Below are 15,210 nucleotides of genomic sequence, written 5' to 3' on the forward strand. Positions count from 1 at the left end.
TGATCAATGGAAGTTTGGAAGTTTTCAGTATCCAAAGAAACTGAAAGCAGGAACTTGGAAAGATAATTGTACACCAGTGTTCACAGCGGTATGACAAGAGCCAAAGGTGGAACAACCCAACTGTCCATCAGTGGAGGGATGGATAAACACAAAGTGATCTAAACATACAATGAGATGTTATTATATTTGCCTTTCAAAGGAATGAAATTCCGACTCACACTATAGCATGGATGAATCTTGAAAACCTTATGTTACATCAAATAAGCCAGGCACAATGGGACTAATGTTGGATAATTCCACTTATACGAGGTAACCAGAAAACTTAAAATCATAGACAGAAAGTAGGATATTGGTTTCAGGGACCATGCGGAAGGAATGATGGGGAGTTCGTGTTTAATGGGTATACGATTTTCGGTTTAAAAAATTCCCCAGATGAATAGTGGTGATGGTTGCCCAACAATGTGAATGTACTTAATACCACTGAACGGCACAGCTAAAAAATGCTTAAAATGGTACATTTTATGTTCTGCATATCATAATACATTTTTTTTTAAATAAAGGGAGGATAAATAACCTTTTTTCTTGCAGTTTTCTAGTGTGGGTTTGGCTGTGAGGTGGGGAGAGGGTCCTATGAGGTACAGGAAGAGGTGAGGCTTACAACCTCAGGGCCATGCCCGGCTTGTGCTTCCTGAAGCCCTGGGAGACGTCACAGCTCACAGTCTAGCACCTCATGGGGCAGAAAAGGACATGATGACCCAGCCTTTGGCCTAGCATCCCTACCTGGTATCTTTAGTTGCCAAGCCTAACTCTGCTTGAACAGATACCCTCTTTTCCCAAGATGTGAGACTTCCAAGAAGCCAGAAGGTACTCATTCCTGGGAATGCTGAGGTGATGGGTGAGGTATGGATGGCCTGGGAGAATTCTTCTGTCCACCCCTCACAGGGTTAACAGGCAGGAAGGGCGATGCTTCACAAGCAGTATCTCTGTCTCTCTGCCTTCACCCAGGCCCACCTGGAGTCAGGACGAGAGTAACAAGGGTCCTGATCATAACTGATAAACCCGATCGTCTCCATCCCCCTCCCCAAGGTCCAGTCCGAGATTCACGTGTCCCAGGGTGTTGCGTCGAATGATCTCCCAGCCTCGGTGACTGCCGCTGCTTCGAGAGGTGGTCCTGGACAGGGAAGGGGTCGGGAGGGCCAGGGAGGCTCTGGCTAGAAGCCCGCTTTCAGTCACCGAGGGCCGTTTCTCAGGGGGATGCCCTTGTCCTTCCTCCTTGTCTGAGCCCTTGAAAGCTTCCACGTAGCGACGTGCTCGCAAAGTATTCTGGTCTTGGTTGGTCTCAACTCTGAAGAGGTGAAAAAGGAGAAAGGCTCAGTTGATCACGAGGAGAAGCCAAAGTGAATGCGGCACAAGTGGGAACCGGCAATGAGAGCAGAGCGGGAGGAAGCGAGCAGCGTTGAAGCCGGAAGACCTGCTAGGATCAAATCAAGGGAAGTGGAGGATAAACTGGGAGAGAGACCGGAAGTGCTGCGCCTTCAGGATTTGGAGGGTAGCAGGGCCCGTGTGTGTGTGTGTGGGGGGGGGGGGGGGGGTTGTGGGGGGTTGTGGGGGGGGTAGGGGGTGATGGTGGGGGGAATGTGGGTGAGTATGAAAGAGAAAGCAGCCAATTAAAAGATAAGCATGTCATAAGGATGAGGAGATGCAAGTCAGGTAATAAATGAGAGAGGCAAGCCACGTCAGGAGGTTGAAGGTAGGGTATGAAGAAGCAGCTTAGCTTGCAGGCTAGACTAGAAGCTCTAAGAATACACTAGAGGGCTTCCCCGCTGGTTCAGCAGTAAAGAATCCGCCAGCCAACACAGGAGACACGGGTTTGATCCCTGGTCCGGGAAGAATCCCCCGTGCCACTGAACAAGGAAGCCCGTGTGCCACAACTACTGAGCCTGTGCTCTAGAGGCCGGGGCTGGATCTACTGAAGCCCACACACCCTAGAGCCCGTGCTGCGAAACAAGAGACGCCCCCGCAGCGAGAAGCCCTTGCACTAGCGTAGCCCCCTGCTTGCTGCAACTAGAGGAAAGCCCACCAGCAATGAAGACCCAGCACAACCAGAAAAAAATAAACAAATAAAAAAAAATAATAAATAAATCTACTGGAAGTGGGGGTCAGGTGGGAACAAGACTAGACCCATTTGAGGAGCGCATGCCCACAGTGGAGCGTGAATATGTGTTCGCCGCGGTTCACATGTCACTGCCCTTCAGACTTCACGGCTGGCGCCACCTCTGCGCACCCCTCCCCTAAACAGGCTAACACAGTCTCACTTCAGAGAGTGATGACTTCCCCTCCGGGTCCAATTTGGCATCCCGAGAATGGAGAGGAGGGTCATACGTGCAGAACCGGGCACCCTGGCTCCCACGGCCTCACACAGGTGGACAGTCCACAGGTCTCCATGGTCACTCACCGCAGGAACCAGCGGTCCCCCAGCCCGTACTTGTACCCACAGATGCCAGAGCGTGGCCACAGGGTGCGAGGCATCTTCCTCTCCAGCATCACCGTGGTGGCCACAACCTAGGAGGAGAGGAGAGACAGGGCAAGAACCCAGAAAGAGCCATGATGCTGAGCGGACCCTGGGGCTACTGACAGAGGGAACCCGGAGGGGAAGGAGGGCACCAGATCAGAAGGGATGCGTGACATCCACCATCCACCCCCTTGCCCTTGTGAGGCGCTATGCTACTGCCTGCCTCATCACTCACCGCAAAAGGAGGGACTATTTTATGAGAGTTTTGAATAAAACAGTGATCCCTGCATTACCATTCAGATTCATGGAAAATGAGCCATCCCATCCAAACTAATATCTTTTCCTTTTACAGAGGAAAGCCATAGACCAATTATTCGAATTTAAATAAAATGATTAAATAGAATTTCTGTGATCTTGGGGATGAAATGATAACTGCTGATGTTGAGGGAATCTGCAGTGAAAAATACACCCATATCCTAAGAAGGAAAAGAGTGGGTTAATGACTCCAAACTTGGTGAGGAAAATTCTAGTGGCATGGCATGTGGCCTGTCCTTTACCCAGCCCTCATTAATAACTTAGATGAAACATAAGACAAGATTATCAAATATGCCTGTGACACAAAACTGGGAGGGATATGTAATATGCACGATGACAAAGCAATATAAAAATGATCTTACCAGATTGGAATGCTGGTCAAAAACCACTAATGTGAAGTTTAAGTAAACCCAATGCAAGGTCCTACATTTATAGGACTAAAGTGTCAGTGTTAAGGACAGGGAAACCTGGTAAAGGGGCTTAGTAAAATCAATCATGTAACAAAGTGAGGGTTCTATTTGATCATGAGCCAATTGCATATTTGATAAGAGCCAAATGCATATTTACAAAAAAATCTGACTCCATTTTAGGTGCTATTTATAGTTTAGTGTTCAAAGCCAGAAAAGGGATGATCTCTCTTTATGTTGCTTTCCTCCAATCACATCAAGATTGTTCTAGCTTTGAAAGGCCCAGGATCTAGGTCTGAACAGAGGGTCATTCAGGATGGATTGGGTCCAGGAAGCTTGATTGATGGAACGACCTAGGAATCCCTAAAATAACTTAGTTCTCTACTTCATCTTCTGCTCCCGTCTTTCTCAGCACTCCACGATTCTTTTGGTCTTTTCTCTGCTCCTGAGTTGTGCCAAGTTCCCCCCACCCTCAGGACTTTCAATCATTCTATTTCCTTTCCCTAGATAGTGCTTTCTCTTTATCTTGAAAGGGACACTTATTATTTCTTCCTGCGCCATCATTCAGCTTCCCCATCTTCTTCTGGAAACAGAGCCCATCTGATGTTTAGAAAATCACTTCTTCTCTGCTGTCAGTCCATCAGTTAGAACAGACTGGACTTCACACAGTCCTGGTTGGTTCATGTATTCTCCCCCAAACTCTACCACCACCACCAGTTCTCCAATCCTTGGTCTTAACCTTAAATGGAAGGATCCACCTATGACCAAACTTGTTGCAATGAAATGGGTCCAGCTCTTTTCAAGGCTACAGATCCACAGCATCAGGAGTCACCCAGAATACGGTAAAAATGGGGCCCCTTGAGACTTTCCTGGTGGTCCAGTGGTTGAGAATCTGCTTTCTGGTGCAGGAGACTCAGGTTGGATCCCTGGTCAGGAAAGTAAGATCCCGCATGCTGCAGAACAGCTAAGGTCACTGCAACTACTGTGCCTTGGAGCTCTAGAACCCTTGCTCTGGCAACTAAAGAAGCCCCCATGCCAGGACAAAAATCCAGTGCAGCGAAAAAGAAAAAGAATAAATAAAAAGAGTGGGGCCACTGGAATGGGTGTATCTGCTCACTCCTTTGTCAGTTTAGAGCTTCTGTAAGCTATCTCAGCAACATGATGCAAGAGACTGACTTAGAGGAGTCAGGACAAAAGAGAACAGCAGAGAAACTTATGTAATGGGTGAGATGGAGATATTAAACGTTCCAGTTATGAGGATCAACACGTCTTCCCACTGTCTTTTTTCCCATCTATTTGAGTTTGGTTTTCTGTCCCCATAGCCAAGTGTCCCAATGGATAAAAATCCTAACTCCCATTCCGTCCCCTTCTTCTTCTTTTTTAAAAAATATTTATTTGACTGCACTAGGTTTTAGTTTTGGTGTGTGGGATCTAGTCCCCTGACCAAGTATCTAACCCTGGCCCTCTACATTGGGATCTCAGAGTCTTAGCTACCGGACCACCCAGGAAGTACCCCCTTATTCTTCATAATTGATGAATTATTACCCATGTTTAGAGGCTCATCTTAAATGTTAGTCTATCAGGAAAGCACTTTCTAACTTTCCAGTCCAACTCTTCTCTTGCCTCTTGTTCTTAGCATCTTCATTTCCCTACAACACATTTGCTCTTCTAATTACAAGGCTTTCTATGAAGTTTTAATGTCTGTCTTTCCAACTGGCCTGTAAGCCCCATGAGGGCACAGACTACATCATCTTGCTTGTGCTGCCAGATCCCAGATATTTTCCAGCACAGAAGAAGCCTCCAAATAATTAGTACTAATGAATGGAAAGTCCAAGGGGACAAACAATGTCTCTCTTCAGATATTTTAACGGCACACAGAAGGGAGAATGTGTTGTGCATTATATAAGAGGAAAAAACAGGGGCCAAAGGGTGGCCCAGCTTTTCTATCTTATAGAAAGATAGGTTTCAGCTCAATACAGTATGGACTTTTCTAATAACAAAAACTTTTGAAATATGAAATAGCTCTCTCCTCCCAACCTCTACCCAAATCCACATGATAATAAGGTCTTCAGTTTAATTCAGTTCAGTTCAGTCGCTCAGTCGTGTCCAACTCTTTGCGACCCCATGAATTGCAGCACACCAGGCCTCCCTGTCCATCACCAGCTCCCAGAGGTCACTCAGACTTACGCGCATCGAGTCGGTGATGCCATCCAGGGTTGGCATCCTCTGTCGTCCCCTTCTCCTCCTGCCCCCAATCCCTCCCAGCATCAGAGTCTTTTCCAATGACTCAACTCTTTGGATGAGGTGGCCAGAGTACTGGAGTTTCAGCTCCAAAGAACACCCAGGACTGATCTCCTTTAGAATGGACTGGTTGGATCTCCTTGCAGTCCAAGGGACTCTCAAGAGTCTTCTCCAACATCACAGTTCAAAAGCATCAATTTTTTGGCGCTCAGCTTTCTTCACAGTCCAACTCTTACATCCATACATGACCACAGGAAAAACCATAGCCTTGACTAGTTGGACCTTTGTTGGCAAAGTAATGTCTCTGCTTTTTAATATGCTATCTAGGTTGGTCATAACTTTCCTTCCAAGGAGTAAGCGTCTTTTAATTTCATGGCTGCAGTCACCATCTGCAGTGATTTTGGAGCTCCAAAAAATAAAGTCTGACACTGTTTCCACTGTTTCCCCATCTATTTCCCATGAAGTGATGGGACCAGATGCCATGATCTTAGTTTTCTGAATGTTGAGCTTTAAGCCAACTTTTTCACTCTCCACTTTCACTTTCATCAAGAGGCTTTTTAGTTCCTCTTCACTTTCTGCCATAAGGGTGGTGTCATCTGCATATCTGAGGTTATTGATATTTCTCCCAGCAATCTTGATTCCAGCTTGTGCTTCTTCCAGCCCAGCGTTTCTCATAATGTACTCTGCATATAAGTTAAATAAGCAGGGTGACAATATACAGCCTTGACAAACTCCTTTTCCTGTTTGGAACCAGTCTGTTGTTCCATGTCCAGTTCTAACTGTTGCTTCCTGACCTGCATATAGGTTTCTCAAGAGGCAGGTCAGGTGGTCTAGTATTCCCATCTCTTTCAGAATTTCCCACAGTTGATTGTGATCCACACAGTCAAAGGCTTTGGCATGGTCAGTAAAGCAGAAATGGATGTTTTTCTGGAACTCTCTTGCTTTTTCGATGATTACTTAGCATTAAAGAAGACACTGAATTACCCTCTGACCAATGAATGAGTATATGAGTATACACTGGGTAGGAGCTCAACTAGAAGACCATTAAAGACACTGCCAACTCTAAGATTTTTTTAGGCTATGGTGATATAAAGAAAAGATAATAGAAAAACAGTTATAAAAGCAAATACAAGATAAGGTTCAAATGAAAAGCTAGAACAGATAAGGACAAGAAAGTTAAAAGGTGAAAGATTTATATGATCTGAAGAGAAATCAGAGTATAGAATACGTAAGAAGAAAGTTTCTAGTTGCCTCTGGAGTCAAGGATGACTCCTGAATCTACCCTGCTCCTGTGGTCAACACACAGTTCCTGGGTGTTAATCCTAACCCTATGCTACCATCCTATCAACTTCTTCTCCTCCATCTATTCAAAAATTCCTCTGTTGAGATGACCACCTGCATTGGGTTGTTCCATAACTCTCCTAAGAGCCATCTACCCTGACAGATCCCACTTTGATTTTTCTCTCCGTCCCCTGACCCTCAGTAAGACTAACACTAACAAACTCACCTGGGCCCTCCAGAGCTCGTCCTGTTCATGGGCCACCCGCCAGTGTGTGTCGCCCATCATGGCGACCAACAGGTTGATCATAAGCAGCGTGGCGATGATGGCGAAGGCAAAGTAGACGATGCTGTACATGAAGGGCAAGTCCACATCGTAGTTGGCGGGCCCATCAATGATGGTGAGGAAAAGCTCAAAGGTGCTGAACAACGCCATGGGATAGTCGTAGAACTCCCCCAGAGCGGACGGGTCCTCTGTCTGGAAAATGATATAGAACGCTGCTCCGCCCAGAAAGAAGGCATGGAGATCAGGAAACAGGGAGTTATCACAATAAGCCTGGGCCTGGTCAGTGTTCATTCTACCTCCAGTATATATCTCCATACAATTACACACACGCACATGCATGCATGCGTGTGCATGCTTGCTCAGTTGCTCAGTCATGTCCAACTCTGTGACCCCATGGACTGTAGCCGGCCAGGCTCCTATGTTCATGGAATTTCCCAGGCAAGAATACGGGAGTGGGTTGCCATTTCCTACTCCAGAGGATCTTCCCCACCCAGGGATCGAACCCATGTCTCCTACACTGGCAGGTGGATTCTTTACCACCTGGGAAGCCCACATACATGCACACACACACACAGATGTAGATGTGTAAATTATACATATTATTTAAGTCACATTTTCCCTGTGTACTTGGCTAACCCTGAGATATCCTATGACCAAGCTTATCACTCTGGATAATGGCAATACTCAGAATTTAGCTAACGTCTATCATCTATCTATCTATCAATAGATATATATAGTATATGTCACCTACCTGGATTTTACATTTTTAGAACCAAATATTTAAAAGGCATATTGTTACAAGAATGCATTTTGATATATGGCAAAACCAATACAATATTGCAAAGTTAAAAAATAAAATTAAATTAAAACAAAAATAAATAAATAAAAAATAAAAATGCTTTGCCAATATAAAATAAAATAAAAAATCAAAGCAATAAGAAAAAAAAAAGAATGCATGAAATCTCCAACAGCTTTAAAGAACTGAGCACATGAAAAGTCTAAAAGAAAAGAACCTAAGAAAAAAAAATCTCAGTGTTCTCTAGATAGTCATCCATTACTCTGAGATTTCCTGAGTGTTCTTGGACCATTGCAAAAAATGTGATGTGTAGACTACTGCATAGTATTAGGTATCCTGGAAACTTTACTACAGCATCAGAACCTCTGAAAGCTTCATCCCTGTATGGGGAATGGAAATCTAAATAAGGTGACCCCAAGAGCAGAGCTAGGGTCTATGACAAAGCATGGTTTTGCAAGAACCAAGAACAGATGCTTTGGGAGATCTGTAGAAAATGGCTCTGCTACATCCCCTCATTCTGCATACGTATAGATGAGGGTGGGGAGGAAGGGAACATGAGGAATCCTCCAAACGGACAGACTAAGTTTTACCCTCTCAGAGTTCTCATCTTGGTGTAGTTTTTCCATCTACTGTTTTCTGGGAACCCCCATTAAGCGAGGAAATGCCTAAGAAGGAATGGCATCCTTTGTACGAAGAGCCCGGGGTCGGGGTCCTCACACATCACCCTGTACATCCACCTGCCTTCCAGAGGTTCAGCCGCAGACATGGAGAACTGGATTAGAGGCACCAGTGTTTGCTTTTCCTTCCTCTCTCTGCCTTCTCTGAAGAACTTTCTTCTCCTGTTCACTTGTGCTCTCCCTCCCTCTGCTCTGTCTCACCTACTCTGCTCTGGATGTTTCCTCTCCTCCTTCCCTGGAACCCTCTCCCTACTCCTTGGGCCATGACTGGGTCCCCTCTGGCCGTTGTGCTTCAAGCCTCTCTTCACAACTGTTCTGTTTTCCTCTCTCATTCTTCAAACCCTCCAAACCCTTTTGTTGTAGCTCCTTCTCCAAATTCCTTTCTTTTCTTTAAACTTTGACTACATAAATGGAAAAAAAAGGGGGAGCACTTGATGTGTTATTGAATGCTTTTCATTTATTCTTCTGAAGTGTCAATATAGAAGAATTAAATACTGAACTGTTTGCCTATGGCACCTTTCACAACTGGCCTGTCTTTCCTGTTTCATATCTGTCTCTCTTCAAAGCCCTTTCTTTATCTCTCCTTGAAAGATGCTGCAGGGCAGTTAGTCAACATAAACATGATTGACCAGAGCTTTAGAGCACATGAGTTCATGCTCTAGGCCAACCTGAGTGACCCTGATCCTAAGCATATGAGCAGGTTTTTCAATTCACTTTCCACTAGGAGGAAAAAAAAAGCAAAAGGGAATGCAAACGAGAAATAAGTGAGAGCAAGAGTGAGAGAGAACCTTCTGGAGAACTGAATCCCATGCTCTGGAGGAGAAGCGAGTGATGTTCTCACCTGAGGCGAATCCCACAATAACCACAGCCATCAGCCAGCAGAAACGCAACAGGTCTCCAAAAATCATCTACAGAGAGCAGAGAGGGGAGGGAGGGTGGGGGACCATGTCTCCACCTGCCTCTCAGCAGCTACTGCTGCTAGATCAGAAGTCACCAGAGTTCCATCAGACCTAGTAGGAGCCTCATTTTTTTGCTGTTGTTGTTGCTCCTACTCCCTCCCTTGGTCTGGGAAAAGTCTAATGTCTGAAAGTTGGAGAAACTGTGGGGCAAGCACTTTTTTTTTTTTAATTTTTGCTCCCACTCCCTCCCTTGGTCTGGGAAAAGTCTGATGTCTGAAAGCAAGAGGAAGTGGAGAAAGCACTGACCTTCTGGATCATGATGGTGAAGGGGCCCAGCATCTGGAATCCTCGCGCAAAGTACATGACGCTGCACCAGCCCAGCACCAGGGCGAAGGACATGGGTACCACCTCCCCGCTGGTGTTGGTGAGCCGCATCACCATGGTCACCAGCACCAGGAAGGAATAGGTGATGCTGGGGGGAGAGAGGGGAGGGGGCTAATGAGAGGAGGGGCTGGGAATATTCTAGGTCCCTTCTAGCGTGGCGCTGACTTGCCCGGAACCCACCACTCAACCACCTACACATACACAGTCACACACACAAACCCAGAGGAGAAAAGTCCCTGGAAGCAAGAGTCCCAGAAAGGGATAGGGAGACCTGAAATGTTTCTGGCAAGGGAAGGCAGGGGGCCGGAAGGAAGAACACTCACGTGATGACATGGAATGGCCCCCCGAGGACAGTTTGTCCAAAATAGCGGGAAAAACCGACCCTGAAGATATCTGGGATCTGGAAAAAGACCGGACGGGGGAGGAAAACTGTAGACTTCAGTTCAATAAATCACAGCAACATCTTTTTAAATCCATTTCCCAGAATAATGGAAATAAAAGCAAAACTAAACAGGTGGGACCTACTTAAACTCAAAAACTTTTGCAGAGAAAAGGGAACAAAAAACAAAAAGACAATCCATAGATTGGGAGGAAATATTTGCAAATGATGTGATTGATAAGGGATTAGTCTTGAAAATTTACAATCAGCTTATGACACTTAGTAGCATCAAAATGGAGAAGGAAATGGTAACCCACTCCAGTATTCTTGCCTTGAGAATCCTGTGGACAGAGGTGCCTGGAGGGCTGCTGTCCATAGGGCCGCACAGAGTCGGACACGACTGAAGCGACTTAGCATGCATGCATGCATTGGAGAAGGAAATGGCAACCCACTCCAGCATTCTTGTCTGGAGAATCCCAGGGACAGAGGAGCCTGGTGGGCTGCTGTCTATGGGGTCGCATAGAGTCAGACATGACTGAAGCGACTTAGCAGCAGCAGCAGCAGGAGCATCAAAACAAACAACTCACTCAAAAAATGGGCATAAGACCTGAATAGACATTTCTTTAAAGAGGACAATAGGCACATGAAAAGCTGTTCAACATAGCTAGCTATTAGAGAAATGCAAATCAAAACTACAATGAGATAAAATCTCACACTGATCAGAATGGCTATCATCAAAAAATCCACAAACAGTAAATGCTGGAGAGGGTATGGAAGGAAGGGAACCCTCCTGCACTGCTGGTGGGAATGTAAACTGGTCCAGCCACTGTGGAGAAAAGTATGGAGGTTCCTTAAAAAACTAAAAACGGAACTACCATATGACCCTCAATCCCACTCCTGGGCATATATCCAGAGAACAACAGGATCTGAAGGGATACATGTACCTCATTGTTCATTGCAGCACTGTTTACAATGGCCAAGACATGGAAGCAACCTAAATGTCTGTCAACAGAGGAATGGATAAAGAAGATGCGGTGTATATATACACACACACACAATGGACTATTACTCAGCCATTAGAAAGAATGAAATGAGGCCATTTGTGGCAACATGGATGGGCCTAGAGTGTCATTCTGAGTAAAGTGAGTCAGATGGAGAAGGAGAACTATCACATGACATCCCTTATATGTGGAATCGAAAAAGAAATGATACAAATGAACTTACTTGCAAAACAGAAAGAGATTCACAGACTCAGAAAACAAACTCATGGTCACTGGGGGTGGAGGGGTGGTTGGGGACTTCAGGAAGGTCATGAATGCACTGCTGTGTTTAGAGTGGCTAACCAATGGGAATCTACTGGACAGCACAGGGAACTCTGCTCAAGGTTATGTGCCAACCTGGGTGGGAGGGGAGTTTGGGGAAGGATGGATACATGTCTACGTATGGCTGAGTCCCTTCACTGTTCACCTGAAACTACAACACTGTTAATTGGCTATATCTCAATACAAAATGTTTTTGGTGTTAAAAAAAAAAAAGATAAAAGACTTCAGTCTGAGGGCTCAGCTGCACCTCACCTCTAGGAATAGGATGATCGCTGACCCGATGACCGTCATCAGCTCCCCCACCAGCCGGATTTTATCCTGCTGAGTCACGTAGGCCTCCTGTGGTGAGACATTCAGGATCAGAAGTGCTTTCTGATGGACTGAGAGGCAAATCTTTTTGAGTAAGTGGTCTAAAGCAACTCAGCTCTATCCAAGATGAATAAGAGCACCCCTTACCACCACCATCACCACCCACGCCCACTGTATTTGTCCTTGCAGCTCAGTCTATGACCAGGGCATGGGTCTAAGTAAACCAAGATGCAATATACTGGGTTGGCCAAAAATACATCTGGGTTTTTCCATACCATCTTACGGGAAATCTGAATGAACTTTCTGGCCAACCCAATACAATATATATGTTCCATATGCTAACAACTTGAGTTACCACTTAACAACTCACTTCTTATGCTGTTGAATTATAACTTACGATGATGTGTGTACTGAGGGGCTGAGGTCGCATTTAAGTGCATCAGGTTAAGAAAGTTAAAGTAACAGGAAGAGTTATTAGTGGCTTGGGCTGGTTTCAGCTATGCTGAAAGGCCAGCTTTTCCAACCTTGCTGTGGTTCCCAGCAGGTAGAATATAAGCACACCACAGAACTCGGGTTCTGGGATGGACCCAGAACCTTCTAGCTCCAGTGAGACCTTGAATCAGTCACTAAAACTCCCTGAGCTTGGGATGTCTCGTCTGTAAAATGGAGACTATAATGGTTACCTCCTAGGGTTTTTGTGAAGACCAAATCAGATGATGTATTTGGACGTATTATAAGCCACAGAGCACTATAGATATATTCATGCTTTGTGTTAAGTCACTTGAGTCGTGTCTGACTCTTTGTGACCCCATGGACTGTAGCCCACCAGGCTTCTCTGTCTATGGGATTCTCCAGGCAAGAATACTGGAGTGGGTTGCCGTGTTCTCCTCCAGGGGATCTTTCTGATCCAGGGATCAAACATATCTCTTATATCTCCTGGTGGGTTCTTTACCACTAGGGCCACCTGGGAAGCCCCATAGGTAAATTCATTGTGGTTTTATTATGATTTGGCAATATAGAAAAGGGCTTGCTTGCTTGCTAACTCGCTTCAGTTGTGTCTGACTCTGTGCGACCCCATAGACGGCAGCCCACCATGCTCCCCCGTCCCTGGGATTCTCCATGCAAAAACACTGGAGTGGGTTGCCCTTTCCTTCTCCAGAGAAAAGGGCTAGAGACACTCTATGGTTTTCAATTCTAAGGAAGAACTTGATCTTATCCTGGATGGTAAGTGTCAAAGGTATAGGCCTAAGGTCAACATGAATAAAAACCATCCTCCTCTTCACACCTTACTTCACAGTTAAAAGCTTGCAGTGTTACCCAGATGCAGCAATCAAATTCTACAATAATGCTCCTTAACTTTTTTGAAGTTATGAGCCCATCTGAGAATATCATGAAGACCACAGGCCCTCTTTCTGGAAAACTGATCATGTATATATAACCTCCAGATGAAATTGTACAAATAATTTCAACACACACTCCCAAAAGTTCCCCTCAGACTTTTGGGAATTCTGTTCTCCTAGATCATGTCTTTGAATTGTGCACCCAAGACAGGACTTGAGAGTCCCTAGGGATGATCTCCACTGAAGAGGATGGGATCCCTCGTTAGGCGTGAGAACCACCAGTCATCTCTGTTCTACTGATAAACGGAACCTCTATGGGCTACTTCAGTAGTGTGCTCACTGGTCCAGTGAGAGGCATAACTTTTGAAACAGGAAGAGATGCTACGTAGTAGGAGGTGCTCATGGCTTCCCTGGTGGCTCAGTCAGTAAAGAATCTGCCTGCAGTGCAGGAAACCTGGGTTCAATCCTTGGGTCAGGAAGACTCCCTGGAGAATGAAATGGCAACCCACTCCAGTACTCTTGCTTGGAGAATTCCATGGGCAGATCAGCCTGGACAGCTAGTCAATGGGCGGGGGGCGGGGTCACAAGAATCAGATACAACTTAGCAACTAAATCACCACCTCAGGAGGTGCTCTAGGGTATAAAGAAGGCACCCATCAAATATCCTGTGGCCTCAAAGAGGGTATGTGTCAGCTCAGAAGAAGCCAAGGATATAATCTTTAGGGAAGAGTAGAACCAGAGTTACTAAGAGATGGTAGAAATGTTTCAGATAAATCATATGGGACCAGGGAAGAGCAGAAAAGGAATTGGTGACTGTGTACCTTTAGTAAACAACATTCTCTAACAATCTGTGACTAGACTTCAGTTCTTTTGCTGGTGCTGTTCCTTAAAGAACTGATATCCTGCCAACTTTTCTGATGTTTACTTCTCTTGAGAGACTGGACAATTTTATTTTATCATATAGTGAGTGGTTTCCCTTTTGCTTTGCTCTCAAGGAAGCTCAGAGGTCTTTTATTTTTTATTTTTTTTAATCTCCAGCTCTAGCAACTGTCTTTGAATACCCTATCCTCCATCCAAAAATTCAGATCATAGATCTTGTTCTTTTTCTTTATCTTAATGTTCCTGTTGCATCTGTCTTTCACTGTGAAACAGGCAAACTCCTTTTGAGAATCAGATAGTAGGATAAATAATAAGTTTGTTAATTTTAGGGACAAAATAACACTAGATATAGAAATAAAATAATGGCATCTGTGCCATATATGTGTCTATACACAATTTTTAAGAAAACTTTGGACCTTGGTTGCATGCAAGTGAAAGTGAAGTTGCTCAGTCGTGTCTGACTGTTTGCAACCCTATGGACTATAGCCCACCAGGCTCCTTCATCCTTGGGAATTTCCATGCAAGAATACTGGAGTGGGTTGCTATTTCCTTCTCCGGGGGATCTTCCCAACCCAGGGGTCGAACTCGAGTCTCCCACACTGCGGGCAGACTCTTTATTATCATCTGAGCCACCAGGGAATCCAGGACCTTGGTTGCATATAGCTGGAAAATTGCCACCAACTTTTTCTTTGGCTCAACTAAGAGGAGGAGGATACCTGTTGGCCAGGAGCTTTGTGGTGATTAGAGCACCCCTAGAGGACAGCAGGAGAATGGTATCAACTCTCTTCCTTGGGATGAAAATGTAAAAAATGAAGAATACTAGGGACAGTTTGAAGAGATGTTACTTTTCCAAAAAAGGTTCATCTAGTTAAGGCTATGGTTTTTCCTGTGGTCATGCATGGATGTGAGGGTTGGACTGTGAAGAAGGCTGAGCACCGAAGAATTGATGCTTTTGAACTGTGGTGTTGGAGAAGACTCTTGAGAGTCCCTTGGACTGCAAGGAGATCCAACCAGTCCATTCTGAAGGAGATCAGCCCTGGGATTTCTTTGGAAGGAATGATGCTAAAGCTGAAACTCCAGTACTTTGGCCACCTCATGGGAAGAGTTGACTCATTGGAAAGGACTCTGATGCTGGGAGGGATTGGGGGCAGGAGGAGAAGGGGACGACAGAGGATGAGATGGCTGG

At 45.3% G+C, this 15,210-nt stretch overlaps 1 protein-coding gene across 1 annotated transcript in view; it reads right to left on the bottom strand.

Moving 5' to 3' along the window:
* Positions 1–499: 499 nt before the first annotated feature.
* The window catches only part of TRPV5 (transient receptor potential cation channel subfamily V member 5), a 33,108-nt gene continuing 18,397 nt past the window's right edge, over positions 500–15,210 (bottom strand). Inside the window, exons 10-16 of the mRNA XM_010804626.4 lie at positions 11,749–11,835; positions 10,119–10,195; positions 9,718–9,883; positions 9,354–9,420; positions 6,983–7,251; positions 2,456–2,562; positions 500–1,345 (exon numbers count right to left, since the gene is read on the bottom strand). Coding sequence (XP_010802928.1) covers positions 1,045–1,345; positions 2,456–2,562; positions 6,983–7,251; positions 9,354–9,420; positions 9,718–9,883; positions 10,119–10,195; positions 11,749–11,835 — 1,074 coding nt within the window. The 3' untranslated portion in view covers positions 500–1,044. The remainder of the gene's footprint in view (positions 1,346–2,455; positions 2,563–6,982; positions 7,252–9,353; positions 9,421–9,717; positions 9,884–10,118; positions 10,196–11,748; positions 11,836–15,210) is intronic.

The sequence above is a fragment of the Bos taurus genome, chromosome 4, assembly GCF_002263795.3.
Source record: "Bos taurus isolate L1 Dominette 01449 registration number 42190680 breed Hereford chromosome 4, ARS-UCD2.0, whole genome shotgun sequence".
In the NCBI taxonomy this organism is placed as follows: domain Eukaryota; kingdom Metazoa; phylum Chordata; class Mammalia; order Artiodactyla; family Bovidae; genus Bos; species Bos taurus.